A 20,935-nucleotide genomic window follows, 5' to 3' on the forward strand; every position below is an offset into this window, starting at 1 on the left:
TAAGTCGCTTGTTCTCATTTGAGAATCATGTATTGGTTTCGCCCTAATTCCTGTATTGTGATTTTTATATTAATGTCCTTTGTCACAATCTGAATTTCATTGTAGAGTTAATATTTTGCCAATGTTTCACCAGGCACTAAACTTGGCTCCTGTGTTCCATTAATGAAAAGGTCTTTAGCGCGTATGCAACATAATTATATTTTTCTCTGGATGTTGGAAAGGGTTGAGAGCCCTTTTACAAAGAATTAAATGCTGTGAAACTGATTACAGAGAAATTATGAAGTAAAACAAACCATTTCTTTGATACTTTAACTCCAAACGAGCTACGACGGTAATGTTCCAAATAGGGCTATGAAATGATTTTTTTTCTAAAATCTGATTAATCATCATTAATCATAGGTTAGAACTTGCATGCATAATTGAAATTTGCTTAAGAAAAGACCCCAATATTTGTACACTAATACAGTGGTTCTTAACCTTTTTTCAGTGACATACCCCTTGTGAAATTTTTTTTAATTCAAGTACCCCCTAATCAGAGCAAAGCATTTTTGGTCGAAAAAAAGAGATAAAGAAATAAAATACAGCACTATGTCATCTGTTTCTGATTTTTTAAATTGTATAACATTGCAAAATATGGTCTTTCTTGAATTATTTAGAAAAAAATAACTAAAAACTTGTTGAAAAATAAACAAGTGATTCAATTATAAATATAGATTTCTACACATAGAAGTAATCATCAACTTAAAGTGCCCTCTTCGGGGATTGTAATAGAGATCCATCTGGATTCATAAACTTAATTCTAAACATTTCTTCACAAAAAAATAAATCTTTAACATCAATATTTATGGAACATGTCCACAAAAAAATCTAGCTGCAGCACTGAATAGTGTTGCATTTATTTTACATTCATATTTTCTTGAAGTATTATTCAATAAATACATTTATAAAGGATTTTTGAATTGTTGCTATTTTTAGAATATTTTTAAAAAGTCTCACGTACCCCATGGCATACCTTCAAGTAACCCCATTTGAGAACCACTGCACTATTGCAATTTTATGATCAGAATGTCACCCAGGAACGTTTTTTCAAAGTTTTACTTGAATATACAGAATGTTCCGTGTTTTTCAGACCGTAGGGCGCACTGGATTAACAGTCCCACTGCCGATGAGCGGATCTACTCAGGTCTATTTTCGGAATCAAAAGAGTTTTACTGCCATTGTTTGAGAACGGGTTCACAAACTAGGAATTTGACTCGGCGCAATCGTGCAACATAAAACACATACAACACAGAATAATTTCCATACATTATAAGGCGCATTAAAGGGGTCCAGCTATCCATCCATCTTCTTACGGGGTCATGTTATCATTATTTATTTCGACATGTAAAACGTGGGTCCCGAACCACGGCCTGCGGGTCAGATTCGGCCTGCCAGCGTCCAAAATCTGTCCTCTCTACTTCATTTCCTACCGCTTGTTACTCTCTGTGTCTCCAGGCCGCTCAGGCAAATTAATGTTTGGACACCCCTGTATTAGATATTATTCTTTAATGTAAGTGTAAAAAGTTTGGACACCCCGGTGTTAGATATTATTATTTACAGTCCCTAATGTAAGTGTAAAATATTTTGACACCCCTTTGGTTGATATTATTCTTTAATGTAAGTGTAAAATGTTTTGACACCCCTGTATTATACAGTATATTATTATTTACAGTCCTTAATGTAAGTGTAAAATGTTTGACACCCCTTTGTTAGATATTATTATTTACAGTCCCTAATGTAAGTGGAAAAAGTTTGGACACTCCTGTCTTAGATATTATTATTTACAGTCCCTAATGTAAGTGGAAAAAGTTTGGACACCCCTGTGTTAGATATTATTCTTTAATTTAAGTGTAAAATGTTTGGACTCCCCTGTATTTGATATTATTATTTACAGTCCCTAATGTAAGTGGAAAAAGTTTGGACACTCCTGTATTAAACAGTATATTATTATTTACAGTCCCTAATGTAAGTGTAAAACGTTTTGACTCCCCTTTGTTAGATATTATTATTTACAGTCCCTAATGTAAGTGTAAAACGTTTTGACTCCCCTTTGTTAGATATTATTATTTAAAGTCCCTAATGTAGTGGAAAAAGTTTGGACACCCCATTGTTAGATGTTTTTATTTACAATCCCTAATGTAAATGTCAAACGTTTGGACACCCCTGTCTTAGATATTATTCCTTAATTTAAGTGTAAAATGTTTGGACACCCCTGTATTAGATATTATTATTTACAGTCCCTAATGTAAGTGGAAAAAGTTTGGACACCCCTGTATTATATATTATTATTTACAGTCCCTAATGTAAGTGTAAAATGTTTGGACACCCCTGTATTATATATTATTATTTACAGTCCCTAATGTAAGTGGAAAAAGTTTGGACACTCCTGTCTTAGATATTATTATTTACAGTCCCCTAATGTAAGTGGAAAAAGTTTGGACATCCCTGTGTTAGATATTATTCTTTTATGTAAGTGTAAAAAGTTTGGACACCCCTGTGTTAGATATTATTATTTAGGGTCCCTAATGTAAGTGGAAAAAGTTTGGACACCCCTGTATTAAACAGTATATTATTATTTACAGTCCCTAATGTAAGTGTAAAACATTTTGACAACCCTTTGTTAGATATTATTATTTACAATCTCTAATGTAAGTGGAAAAAGTTTGGACACCCCTGTCTTAGATATTATTCTTTAATTTAAGTGTAAAATGTTTGGACACCCCTGTATTTGATATTATTATTTACAGTCCCTAATGTAAGTGTAAAACGTTTTCACAGCCCTTTGTTAGATATTATTATTTACAGTCCCTAATGTAAGTGTCAAAAGTTTTGACACCCCTGTCTTAGATATTATTCTTGAATGTAAAGTTTGGACACACCTGTATTAAACAGTATATTATTATCTACAGTCCCTAATGTAAATGGAAAACGTTTGGACACTCCTGTATATTAGATATTATTATTTACAGTCCCTAAAGTAAATGTCAAAACTTTGGACACCCCTGTGTTAGATATTATTATTTGCAGTCCCTAATGTAAGTGTAAAACGTTGCCTCTGTTTGAATATTATTATTTACAGTCCTTAATGTAAGTGGAAAAAGTTTGGACACCCCTGTATTATATATTATTATATACAGTCTCTAATGTAAGTGGAAAAAGTTTGGACACGCCTGTATTATACAGTATATTAATTTTTTCAGTCCCTAATGTAAGTGTAAAACGTTTTGACACCCCTTTGTTAGATATTATTATTTACAGTCCCTAATGTAAGTGTATAAAGTTTGGACATCCCCCCCGTGTTGGATATTTTTAGAGTAGTTGTGCTTGGCCTAATGCACTAAAATTGAGTTTGCGCTACATTCAAAACCAAAGTGTATTGTTATGAATATCTAAATGGCAAGATTGTGTTTTTTTCATGCCGTGTTTAATGCTTTTCTGTTGCGTGGTTGCAGTGTCCACCGGATGCCTCCAAGAGCCGACGGGCTGCAGAGAATGACTTGTCGGAAAACTCTTTTAACCAGGTATTACACACTATTTCGGCCTCTACATATTTATACGAGCCCTTTGGCTATTTCCCAAGTACCACTGTTGTTGTTGTCCCTTGAAACTGCTGCGCCTCTCTCTTCAGAAATGATTATTGGATTTAAGTTGCAAGTAGCAATTGTTCAGTACCCACAGGCCATGTCAAAACATTGCTAATGGTGCCTCATGCAACCTACGGGAGTTATTTTTCTCCACTAATTTCCGCGGTGAATTTTATAGCTGTCAAATGTTGATGTATGAAGTTCTTCTAGCGCAACATAGGGGCGATTGCTTTTTGTTGCACTCCCACTTGTTTCATCACTCACATACATTTAGTGTAGAGTACATCCAATTATCTATTCATTACAACCTGATGTTTATCTCGTAAAATGCCGGCTTACCCTGATAACGCCGGCACTTCCAGAAGCGCTGATGAACCCCAAGCATGCCTCCGGAAAGCGACTCGAGTGTCTCTCTGCCACCCTCTTGTCATCTCCAATCAGTTCCTGGAGACCGCGCCCGCGTACGTTAAAATGCCGTAATAAGACTAACATAGTAAAATGTTCCAGGCTGCTTCCTTTTCCTGACATGACTTTAATTCATAACATCAACAAGTAGCATTGAATTGTTCACATAGCGTAGTTTTTTTGTTGTTTTTTTCATGTGAAATACAAACCCCGTTTCCATATGAGTTGGGAAATTGTGTTACATGTAAATATAAACGGAATACAATCATTTGCAAATAATTTTCAACCTATATTCAATTGAATATGCTACAAAGACAACATATTTGATGTTCAAACTGTTTTGATGCTCAACACGTGAAAAAGAAGTTGGGAAAGATCGCAATACATACTGATGAAGTTAAGGAATGCTCATCAAACACTTATTTTGAACATCCCACTGGTGTGCAGGCTAATTTGGGAACAGGTGGGTGCCATGATTGGGTATAAAAACAGCTTCCCAAAAAATGCTCAGTCTTTCACAAGGATGGGGCGAGGTACACCCCTTTGTCCACAACTGCGTGAGCAAATAGTCAAGCAGTTTAATCTTTCTCAAAGTGCAATTGAAAGAAATTTAGGGATTTCAACATCTACGGTCCATAATATCATCAAAAGGTTCAGAGAATCTGGAGAAATCACTCCACGTAAGTGGCATGGCCGGAAACCAACATTGAATGACTGTGACCTTCGATCCCTCAGACGGCACTGTATTAAAAACCGACATCAATCTCTAAAGGATATCATCACATGGGCTCAGGAACACTTCAGAAAACCACTGTCACTAAATACAGTTGGTCGCTACATCTGTAAGTGCAAGTTAAAGCTCTACTATGCAAAGCGAAAACCATTTATCAACAACATCCAGAAACGGCGCCGGCTTCTCTGGCCCAAGATCATCTGAGATGGACTGATGCAAAGTAGAAAAGTTTACTGTGGTCTGACGAGTCCACATTTCAAAAAGACTGTGGGTACTTTCCTGGCCCGCCTGCAGTCCAGACCTGTCTCCCATCGAAAATATGTGGCGCATTATGAAGCGTAAAAATACGACAGCGGAGACCCCAGACTGTTGAACGACTGAAGTTCTACATAAAACAAGAATGTTAAAGAATTCCACTTTCAAAGCTTCAACAATTAGTTTATTCAGTTCCCAAACGTTTATTGAGTGTTGTTAAAAGAAAAGGTGATGTAACACAGTGGTGAACATGACCTTTCCCAACTACTTTGGCACATGTTGCAGCCATAAAATTCTAAGTTAATTATTATTTGCAAACAAAAAATAAAGTTTGAACATCAAATATGTTGTCTTTGTCGTGCATTCAATTGAATTTGGGTTGAAAAGGATTTGCAAATCATTGTATTCCGTTTATATTTACATCTAACACAATTTCCCAACTCATATGGAACGGGGTTTGTAACATCTTGTTTAAGATCACTCGGCAAAGCTACTGTTCAGATTTCAAAACAGTGCCAAAATCCTTCCATGGTAAAACCACACTGCATGACCGCATGTGGACTCATTTTGCATGCATGCAAACTCATTTTACATTTTAGCTTTTTTCACACACAAAGACTTTGGCACTGTTTTGTCCAAAAAGGTTTCATGTTATGTAAACAGGGCCGACCCTCCATCTAGGCTACACCTGGGGTGTCAAACTCGTTTTTATTGAGGGCCACATTGCAATTATGGCTGACCTCAGACGGCCACTTTGAATTAACGTTAAATAACGTGGCGGACATCAATCATTAATTGATGTGGAAGACCACCTTACATCTTAACCACAGGGCCGCCAAAATGCATGTGGTTTTCAGCCGCTTTAAAGGCCCTTGACATCAATCGCCATCAATGGCAGATAATGGCAAGAGACAGAACAGCCTGGAGGACATTTACATGCACCAATGCACATTCATGAAATTGAACAGTTCTCGTCGAAACCGACTGACGTCAGGAGAATGGCCGCCGCGGTACTCGGTTGTAATACACTTTCCAAACACTTGTGGCAGTCATGACAATATCAAGCAAACAGAATAAGTCATAGAGAAGTTTCTTAAGAGCAAAAAATATGACTAAAGTGATGAAGCTGTTTTCATTTTCACTTTGACATTATTGACAGTTAAGTAAAAACTAAGATATATATTTTTTTATTATTCATTGTTTGTTTGAAAATTAAATAACTAAAATGATATTGGAGGCCCCATTGAATGATGTGGCCGGCCCCTGGGCCTTGAGTTTGACACCTGCTAAACACAGATCCCGCACCATGCGTAGGGGGTCCCCATTTTGCGTGAAGGAACACATGGAAAATTAATGACAGGGCGCTTCAAGAATAAATGTTCCCTTCAACGTATTCCCAGCCCCTTCCTGCTCCATCACTGATCAGGACACAATAGCAAATATCCTTTGATATTGTCATTCTCCAATGGGGAGTGTAGTGTTAATGTTCTGTTTGTATGGGGGTGGGGCAAAAATGTTTTAAGTATGTAGTTTTTTATTTTTTTATTTTGCATCTAAAATAAATGTAAAGCAGATCCAAAACACTACCCCAATAAATTCAAGTTTAAATGAAATAATATAATAATTGTTTCACACAAAGTGTGGAGGGAAACAATTGGTGCCAATAAAATCCCAATATTGTCAGCGGTGGCCCTGAATGTAACATTTTATTATTTTAATAGAAAAAATGGTTTGAACACATTTATTTGTCAATTATAATATAATAATTATTTATATAATGTATGTATGTGCTATTAAATGTAAGTGTATTTTGTTTGAATCAAAACATGTAGTAATAGTACAACCGCATTTTTCAGAGTATAAGTCGCTCTGGAGTATAAGTCGCACCTGCCAAAAATGCATAACAAAGCAGGAAAAAACATGTATAAGTCGCATTTTTTGGGGAAATGTATTTGATAAAACCCAACACCAAGAATAGATATTAGAAAGGCAATTTAGAATAAATAATGAATAGTGAACAACAGGCTGAATAAGTGTACGTTATATGACGCATAAATAAGTGAATTATATTTATATTTAATAACCAACTGAGAAGGTGCCTGGTATGTTAACGTAACATATTATGGTAAAAGTCATTCAAATAACTAACATAAAGAACATGTTATACGTTTACCAAACAATCTGTCACTCCTAACTGCTAAATCCGATAAGTGAAGTGAAGTGAATTATATTTATATAGCGCTTTTTCTCTAGTGACTCAAAGCGCTTTACATAGTGAAACCCAATATCTAATTTTTACATTTAAACCCGTGTGGGTGGCACTGGGGGCAGGTGGGTAAAGTGTATTGCCCAAGGACACAACAGCAGTGACTAGGATGGCGGAAGCAGGGATCGAACCTGCAACCCTCAAGTTGTTGGCACGGCCGCTCTACCAACCGAGCTATACCGCCCCAATAATAATAATAATCTTAATACAATAATAATAATAATCTTATACACCTAGTCTCTTACGTGAATGAGCTAAATAATATTATTTGATATTTTACGGTAATGTGTTAATAATTTCGCACAAGTTGCTCCTGAGTATATGTCGCACCCCCGGCCAAACTATGAAAAAAACTGCGACCTATAGTCCGAAAAATACGGTATGTACACTGTAATACAAGATATTACCGTATTTTTCGGACTATAACTCACAGTTTTTTTCATAGTTTGGCCGTCGGTGCGACTTTTACTCAGGAGCGACTTATGTGTGAAATTATTAACATATAAGGTACACTTATTCAGCCTGTTGTTCACTATTCTTTATTTATTTTAAATTGCCTTTCAAATGTCTATTCTTGGTGTTGGATTTTATCAAATAAATTTCCCCCCAAAATGCGACTTTTACTCCAGTGCGACTTATATATGTTTTTTTTTTTTCCTTCTTTATTATGCATTTTTGGCAGGTGCGACTTATACTCCGAAAAACACAGTATGTTTGAAATTTAACTATTGTAAAACTTTGGTTATGCAACTAAAAATGATATCCCAATATTTGAAATATTTGCCCACGTATTATTTCTCATGGCACTGCTTCAAATCCTAATTTCTCCGTTCTTATTACCAGTGCAAACATTTGCTTTTAAACAGACTTCAGTCACCCCGCCGTATTTTATTTCATCAAAACGGAGCCGTGAGAAGCTCGGCGCTTTGTTTCAACCTCTGCATATTTCATCGATTCGGTTCCTGCATTAACCTTTTAAGTCTCGTGTTTTGAGCCAGTGTGGCTCTTATATTCCTGTCGGTCTTTCTGTCTTTAATTATGCTTTTTTTTTTTTTTTTGCTTCTCTGATGCAATGAATCGTAATGACAACACATGTTCAAGTGATGCGTTGCGCGTGTAACAGGAACAGGAACAGCTTGCCAATGCCGGAGATGCTGTTTGATGGTGACGTTATGAAGCCATTTAGGTGTACTTTTTTTCCACTCCTTCAAGTGTTTGCAAGACAACAAAATTGCCACTGACGAGGAATACAAAAAGCACACGTGTTTCGACTGTTTTTTTTTGTGACTGAGCTCTCCCGACTCTTTCTTCACTGACAGGAATTCTTCTCATCCAAGGATCTGGCTGAACAAGTAAGTCTCACGTTTGTAGAACATGCTTTAAATTGAATTATGTTTGTTTTTCCGGTTTTGGTGTCTTTGGTATGACCTTAAGGGTCGAAAATGTGAATTCGAACCATGGAGACGTTGAGATATTAAAAAAAAAAAAAAAAAAATGTTCCAAACAAGCTGTCTTTTCCCCGACTTGTGTCGTCAGCAAATATCTCCATACATGGTCGTTGTTTCCTGGCCGACCATTTTTATTTACCCGAGCCGCAGTCGTAATCCAACTAAAAGTGTGTCCACGGTGCTACCCGATGACTGTCTTACTGATTGTATTAACCAGCACGTCACTGCACAAACTACAAACCTCACCAAAAAAGTAACAAGTGCCGACTTATGTAACTTGTAACTAGAAATGTCCGATAATGTCAGACTGCCGATATTATCGGCCGATAAATGCTTTAAAAATTTAATATTCGTAAATTACCCGTATCTGTTTCAAAAAGTAAAATGTATGACTTTTTAAAATGCCCTTAAAGGCAATGCCTATGCGTGCCGGCCAAATCACATAACATCTACGGCTTTTTACACACGCAAATGAATGCAATTCATACTTGGTCAACAGCCATACAGGTCACACTGAGGGTGGCCACATAAACAACTTTAACACTGTTACAAATACGCGCCACGCTGTGAACCCACACCAAACAAGAATGACAAACACATTTCGGGAGAATATCCGCACCGTAACACAACATAAACACAACAGAACAAATACCCAGATCCCCTTGCAGCACTTATTTTCCTGGACGCTAAAATATACACCCCCCGCTTCCCCCTACCCCCTCACCTCAACTTCCTCATCCTCTCTCAGTAAATATGCGGCTTTTACACACACACCGTAACACAACATAAACACAACAGAACAAATACCCAGAAACCCTTGCAGCACTAACTCTTCAGGGACGCTACAATATACACCCCCCGCTACCCCCTACCAACCCCGCTCACCTCAACCTCCTCATGCTCTCTCAATATATATGCGGCTTTTACACACACACTGTAACACAACATAAACACTACAGAACAAATGCCCAGAATCCTTTGCAGCACTAACTCTTCCAGGACGCTACAATATACACCCCCCGCTACCCCCTACCACCTCCACGTTAACCCCGCCCACCTCAACCTCCTCATGCTCTCTCAGTATATATGCAGCTTTTACACACACACCGTAACACGATATAAACACAACAGAACAAATACCCAAAACCCCTTGCAGCACTAACTTATTTTATATTGTTTTTATATTAGTTTTACATGTATTTTTTTTTATTTTTTTGTTTTTATTCAGTCATTGGTTGAGCTCAGGATAGTATTTGAATGTTGTTTTTAATATTGTTGTGCAGCACTTTGGAAACATTTTGTTGTATAAATGTGCTATATAAAGAAAGTGGATTGAATCGGATAACTCTTCCTGGACGCTACGATAAACACCCCCCGCTACTCCCTACCACCCCCACCTTAACCCCGCCTCCCCAACCCCGCTCACCTCAACCTCCTCATTTTCTCTCAATATATATGCGGCTTTTACACACACACACACTGTAACACAACCAAACAAATACCTAGAACCCCTTGCAGCACTAACTCTTCCGGTACGCTACAATATACGCCCGTCTTAGGAAGAACATGTCCCAAATTCCAAGCTGCTGTTTTGAGGCATGTTAAAAAAAAAAAAATGCACTTTGTGACTTCAATAACAAATATGGCAGTGCGATGTTGGCATTTTTTTTCCATCACTTGAGTTTATTTATTTTGAAAATCCTTGTTACATTGTTGGATGCATCTATCGGGACATCATAACAAAATTAGGCATATTAATGTGTTAATTCTACGACTGTATATATCGGTATCGGTTGAATCGGTAATTAAGAGTTGGACAATATTGGAATATCGGCAAAAAAAGCCATTATCGGACATCTCAACTTGTAACCGATTGGCAATTTACCCTTAATTACAATTGCATGGACAGTTCCTACAATTTATGGAAACAATAGATACAATCACAATGGTGAATCCAGGGGGAGTATGTTGACAAATGTAATGATACGTTGGCATGTATCATTGTTGGCTTACCCGGATGGCATGTTGATGAAATAAACCGACTAGGTATAATGATAATAATAATAATAATAATAATATATTTTATTTGTAAAAAGCACTTTACATTGAGAAAACTACCTCAAAGTGCTACAGTGTATTAAAAAAAATAAAGATAATAAAAATAATAATAAAAATAAATAAACTATCAAAACTAGAACAGCCTAATAGCTAAACTATACTAGCATATACCTATAAAAAGTTTTTTTTTTTTTAAAGAAAGGTTTTTAAGCCTTTTTTTAAAAGCATCCACTGTCTGTGGTGCCCTAAGGGGGTCAGGGAGCGTGTTCCACAGACTGGGCGCAGAAAGCCCGGTCTCCCATAGTTCGTAGCTTTGGGAGGTTGGAGGAGGTTAGCCTGTTTGGAGCGGAGGTGTCGTGTGGAGGATTTGGGGGTGAGCAGTTCTTTGAGGTAGAGGGGGGCATTCCCATGGAGTCACTGGTGGGTTAGTAGGGAGACTTTGTGTTCAATCCTGAGTGGAACAGTGAAGGGATTTTAGAGTTGGTGTGATATGGTCGTATTTCCACACCTAATATGATATAAGAACCCGTATAATGCAATATTCTTGCATGGATGTACAAAACCCAAAACCAGTGTAGTTGGTACGTTGTGTAAAGGGTAAATAAAAACAGAATACAACGACTTTCAAATCCTTTTCAACTTATATCCAATTGAATGGACTCCAGAGACAAGATATTTAATGTTTGAACTTAGAAACATAATTTTTTGTTGTTGCAAATAATCAATAACTTAGAATTTAATGGCGGGAACCCATTGCAAAGAAGTTGTCACAGGGGCATTTTTACCAGTGTGTTACATGGCCTTTCCTTTTAACAACAAGGTAATCAAAAAGGTCAACCAACGAACAAGATTTCTCTATAGAAACTCCTCTATGGGCAACAAAAGCACCATAAGGATTCATTCAACACTTTTTCAGTTACGCATGCACCTCCTGGTACCCCAGCACTTCCAAAACCCTCAAATCTAGACTCCAGACATCCCAGAACAAGCTGGTCAGGTTACTTCTAGACCTCCACCCCAGATCAAATTTCACACTCGGCGCAATGCAGTCCGAAATGTAGCGTTCCCCCGGCAACCTCCAAACCCAGACTGGTTCATCGGATTGCCAGATGGAAAAGCGTGATTTGTCACTCGAGAGAAGGTATCCTGGAGCATTCATAGTTAATTTCGCAGGAACTAAGGGGCCAAGCCCAACTCCTGAAAAAAAACACCACACCATAATTCCTCCTCCACCAAATTTCACTCTATGTACAATGTAGTCCGAAATACACCATTCTCCCGGCAACCTCCAAACCCAGACTCGTATTTTTATCTGTTCAGTAATCCATTTATTTATATCTGCACCTTATTGCTTTTTTATCCTGCACTACCATGAGCTAATGCAAACCAATTTTGTTCTTATCTGTACTGTAAAGTTCAAATTTGAATGAAAATAAAAAGGAAGTCTAAGTCTAGCCTAATGATTCATCAATCCAGAGAAGGCGTCTCCACTGCTCTAGAGTCCAGTGGCGACGTGCTTTACACCACTGCATTCCACGCTTTCCATTGGACTTGGGGATGTATGGCTTAGATCCAGCTGGTCGGCCATGGAAACCCATTCCATGAAGCTCTCTTGTGTGCTGTACGTGGGCTGATTGGAAGGTCACATGAAGTTTGGAGCTCTGTAACAACTGACTATGCAGAAAGTCTGCACTATGCGCTGACCCCTCTCTGTCAGTTTACCCAGCCTACCACTAGGTGGCTGAGTTGCTGTTGTTCCCAAACTGTTGACTTTTTTTTTTTTTTTATGATAAAGTTTACTTTGTAACACTTGGAGCAAGGACATTTCCTAACTGGATTTGTTGCACAGGTGGCATCCTATGACAGTTCCACGCTGGAAATCACTGAGAGCGGCCCATTCTTTCACAAATGTTTGTAGAAACAGTCTCCATGCCTAAGTGCTTAATTTGATACACCGGGCCAAGTGATTAGGACACCTGATTGTGATCCTTTGGATGGGCGGCCAAATACTTTTGGCAATATAGTGTATATCCAACCTTGATGGAGGTTATTTAGAGGGCTTTTTTGGCAGAATATATCAATTCCCTATTACCAGTATTTTTAGCCATCTCTTGCTATGGTTAATTTATACATAAAGAAATAAATACATGTGTATGCTTGTTTTACATCAGTATTGAGAATGATAGTGGAAAAAGTGCACTTTCCCTTAAAGTAGGTGAGGCCTACGGTTAGAAAAATAAGTCATCCTCTGTTTTCCTCTTTCCCCTCTTGCCCTGCTTTTTGACTGACTGTGAACTTGATTTACACCTCATTATGCTCCTCACTCGGGAGTTGCAACTACCTCGTAATTCTTTTTTTTTTTTTTTCCCCACCTACAATAGGCAGGTTCCTTTCACAAATAGAATAAGAAACTCTGGATGCTTCATTATGTCGCTCCTGTGTATGCTTACTCCAGCACCTGGCCAATGTAGGTTATTACCTCAGTTGGCCAGGGTGTGCCACGAGGGGAGAGTTGTGCAAAAAAAACAAAGGTGATTTGTTGTCACTGTGGTGTATTTAACGTGCACAGGTGAAAATATGCATTTTCTATAGAAATTGTGGACATACTTAATATATCAAGGGCAAGTACCAACCTGTACATCCATTTTCTATGCCTGCTTGATCCACTTGATGCAAAATTTAGCTCTCCAATCAGCTAAATACTTAGACTTAGTTATAAGTAGACCTACTATCTACGTATCTATTAAATAGACGTGGTGCAAAGCGACTTAACCAACTTTAATGTTGATTAACATGGACCCCGATTTAGACAAGTTGAAAAACTTATTGGGGTATTACCATTTAGTGGTCAATTGTACCGAATATATACTGTGCAATCTGCTAATAAAAGTCTAAATCAATCAAAAAAAGCACTTTATATGTAGAAAGGTATTGTTAAGAAACCATTCTGAGACTTATCTTATTTAGTTTTTATTTTTTTATTTATTTATTTATTTATTTTATTTTATATACGTTGACTACATTAACCCTGGCACCTGGCCAATGTAGGTTATTACCTCAGTTGGCCAGGGTGTGCCACGAGGGGAGAAATAGACCCTGTGTGTATATGAATGTTAAGCCATTGTTTACAAATTTGGTAAATAAATAACCCAAAAATTTATATTTTTTTGTTTTCTGACTGTACCAAAAATGAACCGAACCGTGACCTCTAAACCATGGTACGTAAGTAACCGAAGTTTTTGTGTACCGTTACACCCCTAAAAAATACTGCATTCTCCACATTACCCAAATTCGTCATATTGCTCAATGATTATGTAAAGTATCCAAACAATAGAGGAACAAGTGCGTATTACATTTGAACACAAGTGAGACACATATGTTACAGCAGAAAGTAAGCAGATATTAACAGTATGACAGTCTCTTGCTTTCGTGCGGGTTCTCAGGACCACCAAGGAAGGACATTGTGGCGCAGGTTAGACTTTCTTTTATTTTTCAATAATAAAAAGTCTCTATGGATTGCTTTTCAGCCTTGCCGTGTCCCGCTTCCTCTGCCGCTCCACCTTTTCAGTCACGTGCGTCTTTGTCTTCCTGTGGCTCTCTCTCGCTCTTGTTCAGCATCGGCTTCATTCTGGCTCCTTCTCTATCCGTCTCTTCCTAATCCAATCCAATCCACTTTATTTATATAGCACATTTAAACAACAAGAACATTTCCAAAGTGCTGCGCAGCCATGTTATATGTAGAAAAGTTTTGTTAAGAAACCATTCTGAGCCTTATCTTATTTACTTTTTATTTTATATATGTTGACCACATTAACCCTGGCAATGGACCCTGTGTGTATATGCATGTTAAGCCATTGTTTACAAATTTTGTAGATAAATAACCAAAAAATGTATATATTTTTTTCTGACTACCAAAAATTAACCGAACCGTGACCTCTAAACCGAGGTACGTAAGTAACCGAAGTTTTTGTGTACCGTTACACCCCTAAAAAATACTGCATTCTCCACATTACCCAAATTTGTCATATTGCTCAATGATTATGTAAAGTATCCAAACAATAGAGGAACAAGTGCGTATTACATTTGAACACAAGTGAAACACATATGTTACAGCAGAAAGTAAGCAGATATTAACAGTGTGACAGTCTCTTAATGTCTTGCGGGTTCTCAGGACCACGAAGGAAGGACATTGTGGCGCAGGTTAGACTTTTCAATAATAAAAAGTCTCTAAGGATTGCTTTTCAGCCTTGCCGTGTCCCGCGTCCTCTGCCGCTCCACCGTTTCAGTCACGTGCGTCTTCGTCTTCCTGTGGCTCTCTCTCGCTCTCGTTCAGCATCTGCTTCCTTCTGGGTCCTTCTCTCTTCGTTTCTTCCCAATCCAATCCAATTCAATCCACTTTATTTATATAGCACATTTAAGCAACAAGAATGTTTCCAAAGTGCTGCACAGCCATGTTATATGTAGAAAGGTTTTGTTAAGAAACCATTCTGAGGCTTATCTTATTTAGTTTTTATTTTATATACGTTGACCACATTAACCTTGGCAATAGACCCTGTGTGTATATGAATGTTAAGCCATTGTTTACAAATTTGGTAAATAAATAACCAAAAAATGTATATTTTGTTGTTTTGTGACTGTACCTAAAATGAACCGAACCGTGACCTCTAAACCGAGGTACGTACGTAACCGAAATTTTTGTGTGCCGTTACACCCCTAAAAAATACTGCGTTCTCCACATTACCCAAATTTGTCGTATTGCTCAAAACTTATGTAAAGTATCCAAACAATAGAGGAACAAGTGCGTATTCCATTTGAACACAAGTGAGACACATATGTTACAGCAGAAAGTAAGCAGATATTAACAGTGTGACAGTCTCTTGCTGTCTTGCGGGTTCTCAGGACCACCAAGGAAGGACATTGTGGCGCAGGTTAGACTTTCTTTTATTTTTCAATAATAAAAGGTTTCTACGGATTGCTTTTCAGCTTTGCCGTGTTCCGCTTCCTCTGCCGCTCCACCTTTTCAGTCACGTGCGTCTTCGTCTTCTTGTGGCTCTGTCTCGCTCCTGTTCAGCATCGGCTTCCTTCTGGCTCCTTCTCTCTTCCTCTCTTCCCAATCCAATCCAATCCAATCCACTTTATTTATGTAGTACATTTAAACAACAAGAACGTTTCCAAGGTGCTGCACAGCCATGTTATATGTAGAAAAGTTTTGTTAAGAAACCATTCTGAGCCCTATCTTATTTAGTTTTTATTTTACGTATGTTGACCACATTAACTCTGGCATTGGACCCTGTGTGTATATGAATATTAAGACATTGTTTACAAATTTGGTAGATAAATAACCAAAAATGTATATATTTTTTTCTGACTGTACCAAAAATGAACCGAACCGTGACCTCTAAACCGAGGTACGTACGTAACCGAAATTTTTGTGTACCGTTACACCCTTAAAAATACTGCGTTCTCCACATTACCCAAATTTGTCATATTACTCAAAACTTATGCAAAGTATCCAAATAATAGAGGAACAAGTGCGTATTCCATTTGAACACAAGTGAGACACATATGCTACAGCAGAAAGTAAGCAGATCTTAACAGTGTGACAGTATCTTGCTGTCGTGCGGGTTCTCAGGACCACCAAGGAAGGACATTGTGGCGCAGGTTAGACTTTATTTTATTTTTCAATAATAAAACGTCTCTACGGGTTGCTTTTCAGTCTTGCCGTGTCCCGCTTCCTCTGCCGCTCCACCTTTTCAGTCACGTGCGTCTTCGTCTTCCTGTGGCTCTCTCTCGCTCTCGTTCATCATCGGCTTCCTTCTGGCTCCTTCTCTCTCGGTCTCTTCCCCCGGCATTTACGGCCGCTGCCCTTTTATACAGTGCGAAAGGAGATTTAAATTTTGCCCAGCTGGGTGATCCATGCACCTGATAATATTTGCAGGGTTGATTCCGGCGCGCCCCACCTCGCTGCTTGCTCGCAAACCATGCCTCCTCGCCGCCATCTTGCAGCGGGCTACGGTGTGCCCTGCCTCGCTGTCGGGCTGCCGACTCCGCCTCTCCACAAACAGTAAATGAACTAGTAGATTAATAATACCTTTGAAAAAAATCAACTGGAAATGATGCAAAATGTTACCCGCTTTGATATGCTTCTATTATTATATATATGGCAAACAATATATTGTGACGCAAATATTGTTTTTGCTGGAGGCCGCAATATAATTTGAGATATAGATTTTAGTGCCATATTATATGGATTTCAAAAGGAGGAAAGAGGAAAAGATTACAATTGTGCTTCCTTGCCTGCTTGTCGTCTTCGCAAGCGTCAATAAGCAAATTTTATGGCGTGTGAAAGCTCACAGAAACAGCAGGTAGAGGCTGGGGGGGTGGGGTTATTGACTCTGATTAAATTACTTTATTACGCTAAAAATACTTCAGTTATTTTTTTAATGGCTATCCAGTTTTGGTGTTTGCGCCCTCCTGTTGCAGAGCAGCTGCTCATCTCAATGGTGGATATTGAGGGAGTGATCCTGAGCAGAGTCTCCCATGGGTGCTGTGTGCTAATGTGTGAGTGGCCACCTCGCATCGCTGCTAACCGAATATTGTAGCAGCCCAAGCAGGGGGGTTTATTTTTATGAAATAGTGCCACCAGCTGGTAACAACATAAACTGAAACACTGTTTTTGTTAGTTGTGGTTGGAACTGGGCATTATGAAACAGACTATTTTTGTGTTAAAAATGTACATGATACTCTTAAAATAACCTCAATTTGTTATCCCTTGTGTATACAATATCTGTAGTTATGATGCATACATTTTAGACCTAAATAGGAGTAACATGTTAAGATTACAGTACAAACCCCGTTTCCATATGAGTTGGGAAATTGTGTTAGCTGTAAATATAAACGGAATACAATGATTTGCAAATCCTTTTCAACCCATGTTCAGTTGAATATGCTACAAAGACAACATATTTGATGTTCAAACTGATAAACATTTTTTTTTCTTTCAAATAATCATAAACTTTTACATGACAAGATTTGTTAACTTTGGTACTTGAGTGTATGATCAAGAATGTGGTGCCGTGTGTGTATTTCAGGTCTTAACTCTTGCAAGAGTTTCTGGGCTCAAAGGAGAAAAAGGCGACCGGGTGAGTCGCACTTTGTTTCAAAGTAGGTATGGTGGAGTTAATATCAGCGGAATGTGTGGCATCATTACACGCCCCGACATGACTTGTGCTGTAAAGCGGTGCACGGAACCATGGCCAGACGTGGTAAAAAGTTTACATACACTTGTAAAGTACATGATGTTTGGGCTTTCTTGAGTTTCCAATTATTTCTACAACTCTTATTGTTTTGTGATAGAGTGATTGGAGCACTTGTGGGTCAAAAAATATCATTCATGAAGTGTGGTTCTTTTATGAATGTATTATGGGTCTACTGAAAATGTGAGCAAATGTATACATACAGCAAAGTTAATATTTGCTTACATGTCCCTTGGCAAGTTTCACTGCAATAAGGCGCTTTTGGTTGCCATCCACAAGCTTCTGGGTGGCTTCTGGTTGAATTTTTAACCACTTCTTTTGACAAAATTGGTGCAGTTCAGCTAAATTGGTTGGTTTTCTGACATTGACTTGTTTCTTTAGCATTGTCCACACGTTTAAGTCAGGACTTTGGGAAGGCCATTCTAAAACCTTCATTCCAGCCTTTACCACTTTTGACGTGTGTTTGGGGTCATTGTCCTGTTGGAACACCCAACTGCACCCGAAACCCAACCTCCGGGCTGATGATTTTAGGTTGTCCTGAAGAATTCAGAGGTAATCCTTCTTTTTCATTGTCCCATTTACTCTCTGTAAAGCACCAGTTCCATTGGCAGCAAAACAACCCCAGAGCATAATACTACCGCCACCATGCTTGACGGTAGGTTTGGTGTTCCTGGGATTAAAGGCCTCAACTTTTCTCCTTCAAACATATTGCTCGGTATTGTAGCTAAACAGCTCAATTTTTGTTTCATCTGACCAATGATCTTTCCTCCAGAAGGTCTTATTTTCTAAGACTCCGGCTTATTAGTGATTCCTAAAGCCCAAAAAAATTCTGCGGGCTATAGAGCGTTTTCCGTTCGGGCTCCAGTACTCTGGAATGCCTTCCCACTAACAGTTCGAGATGCTACCTCAGTAGAAGCATTTAAGTCTCACCTTAAAACTCATTTGTATACTCTAGCCTTTAAATAGACCTTCTTTTTAGACCAGTTGATCTGCCGCTTCTTTTCTTTTTCTCCTCTGTCCCCCCTCCCTTGTGGAGGGGGTCCGATCCGATGACCATGGATGAAGTACTGGCTGTCCAGAGCCGAGACCCCGGATGGACCGCTCGTCGGAACCCACGATGGACCGCTCGCCTGTGTATCGGTTGGGGACATCTCTACGCTGCTGATCCGACCCCGCTTGGGATGGTTTCCTGTGGACGGGACTCTCGCTGCTGTCTTGGATCCGCTTTGAACTGAACTCTCGCGTCTGTGTTGGAGCCACTATGGATTGAACTTTCACAGTATCATGTTAGACCCGCTCGACATCCATTGCTTTCGGTCCCCTAGAGGGGGGGGTTGCCCACATTTGAGGTCCTCTCCAAGGTTTCTCATAGTCATCATTGTCACTGGCGTCCCACTGGGTGTGAGTTTTCCTTGCCCTTGTGTGGGTTCTTCCGAGGATGTCGTAGTCGTAGTGGTTTGTGCAGTCCTTTGAGACATTTGTGATTTAGGGCTATATAAATAAACATTGATTGATTGATTGATTGATTGATTGATTGATTGATCTTTGTCCATGAAACAAAAAAAGAGCTAAATAATACATTCATAAAAGAACCAAACTTTATGAATGTTTTTTTGTGTATGTGCTCCAATCACTCTATCACAAAAAAATAAGAGTTGTAGAAATTATTGGAAACAGCCTTCACAAGTGTATGTATACTTTGGGCCACGACTGTAAGTCCCTACTAAACACACACTTCTACACATACAAAACCAATGGCTGTTTTTTTTTGCTTCTGTCTTAGGGTGATGGCTGTTCTGGCACACATTCAGGTCCAGTAAGTAACTTTTACCATCATCACTCCGTCATGTTGCACCTAAAAAAAGCACTGTTTTGCTATTTGCCATGCAAAAATCCATCCAAAAAGCATAATGCGTTGAAACATGCCAACCGTGTGTCTGTAATCTCAGTGTACTGAAGGACCCAAGGGCCAGAAGGGGGAGAGAGGAGAGATGGTGAGTGCCAATCTTCTGCTACAGGTCACCGCGCTACCGCCCACTGCATCCCAATTCTCCTTAGCTCTGGATGTTTTTTCACTGTGGAGGATTGTGTGCGTCATTCACTGAAAGGCTGAAAATTATTATACCGCATTTTAAATTGTATTTAAATGTTGTGTTTGGGCCGCATTATGCATGCATGCTCACAGGTCGCGTGTGTGGTTTCCTGTTGGTTGTTGTCCAGGATGGCTGACTGATTTTTCAGCGTTGTCCGCTTTGCACCGGCGGCTTGTCATCTGCCCTTTTGCAAACCAGGTCACTGGTTTGACTGGTGAACGTGTTTTCTTTCTTCCACAGGTGCTGCCTGCCAACTGGGGCGAAGCAGTTCAAATTCAGGTGAAAGATTTTAAAGGGGAACATTATCACTAAACCTATGCAAGCGTCAATATATACCTTTATGTTGCAGAAAAAGGACCATGTATTTTTTTTACCGATTTCAGAACTCTAAATGGGTCAATTTTGGCAAATTAAACGCCTTTCTGTTTATCGGTCTTTTAGCGAGACGTCACCGAGGTAATACACCCGCCATTTTCATTTTCACATTACAAACACCGGGTCTCAGCTCTGTTATTTTCCGTTTTTTCGACTATTTTTTGGAACCTTGGAGACATCATGCCTCGTCGGTGTGTTGTCGGAGGGTGTAACAACACTAACAGGGAGGGATTCAAGTTGCACCACTGGCAAGAAATCTGCCGCCAGACCCCCATTGAATTTGCCAGAGTGTCTTCACATTTGACCGGCGATGCTAAGACAGACATGGCACAGAGATGTATGGATAACCTGCAGATGCATTTGCAACGATTAAGTCAACGAAATCACAAAGGTGAGTTTTGTTGATGTTGTTGGCTTATGTGC

The 20,935-nt window shown here is 38.9% G+C and overlaps 1 protein-coding gene across 4 annotated transcripts in view; it reads left to right on the forward strand.

Annotated features, from left to right (window-relative positions):
• The window catches only part of col16a1 (collagen, type XVI, alpha 1), a 204,872-nt gene that overhangs the window by 92,117 nt on the left and 91,820 nt on the right, over positions 1-20,935 (forward strand). For all 4 annotated transcript variants that reach the window (XM_061882490.1, XM_061882491.1, XM_061882492.1 and 1 more), the window contains exons 8-13: positions 3,492-3,560; positions 8,602-8,634; positions 17,880-17,930; positions 19,828-19,860; positions 19,994-20,038; positions 20,378-20,416. In XM_061882490.1, the coding sequence (XP_061738474.1) occupies positions 3,492-3,560; positions 8,602-8,634; positions 17,880-17,930; positions 19,828-19,860; positions 19,994-20,038; positions 20,378-20,416 (270 nt within the window). The remainder of the gene's footprint in view (positions 1-3,491; positions 3,561-8,601; positions 8,635-17,879; positions 17,931-19,827; positions 19,861-19,993; positions 20,039-20,377; positions 20,417-20,935) is intronic.

Source organism: Nerophis ophidion, linkage group LG21 (assembly GCF_033978795.1).
Source record: "Nerophis ophidion isolate RoL-2023_Sa linkage group LG21, RoL_Noph_v1.0, whole genome shotgun sequence".
In the NCBI taxonomy this organism is placed as follows: domain Eukaryota; kingdom Metazoa; phylum Chordata; class Actinopteri; order Syngnathiformes; family Syngnathidae; genus Nerophis; species Nerophis ophidion.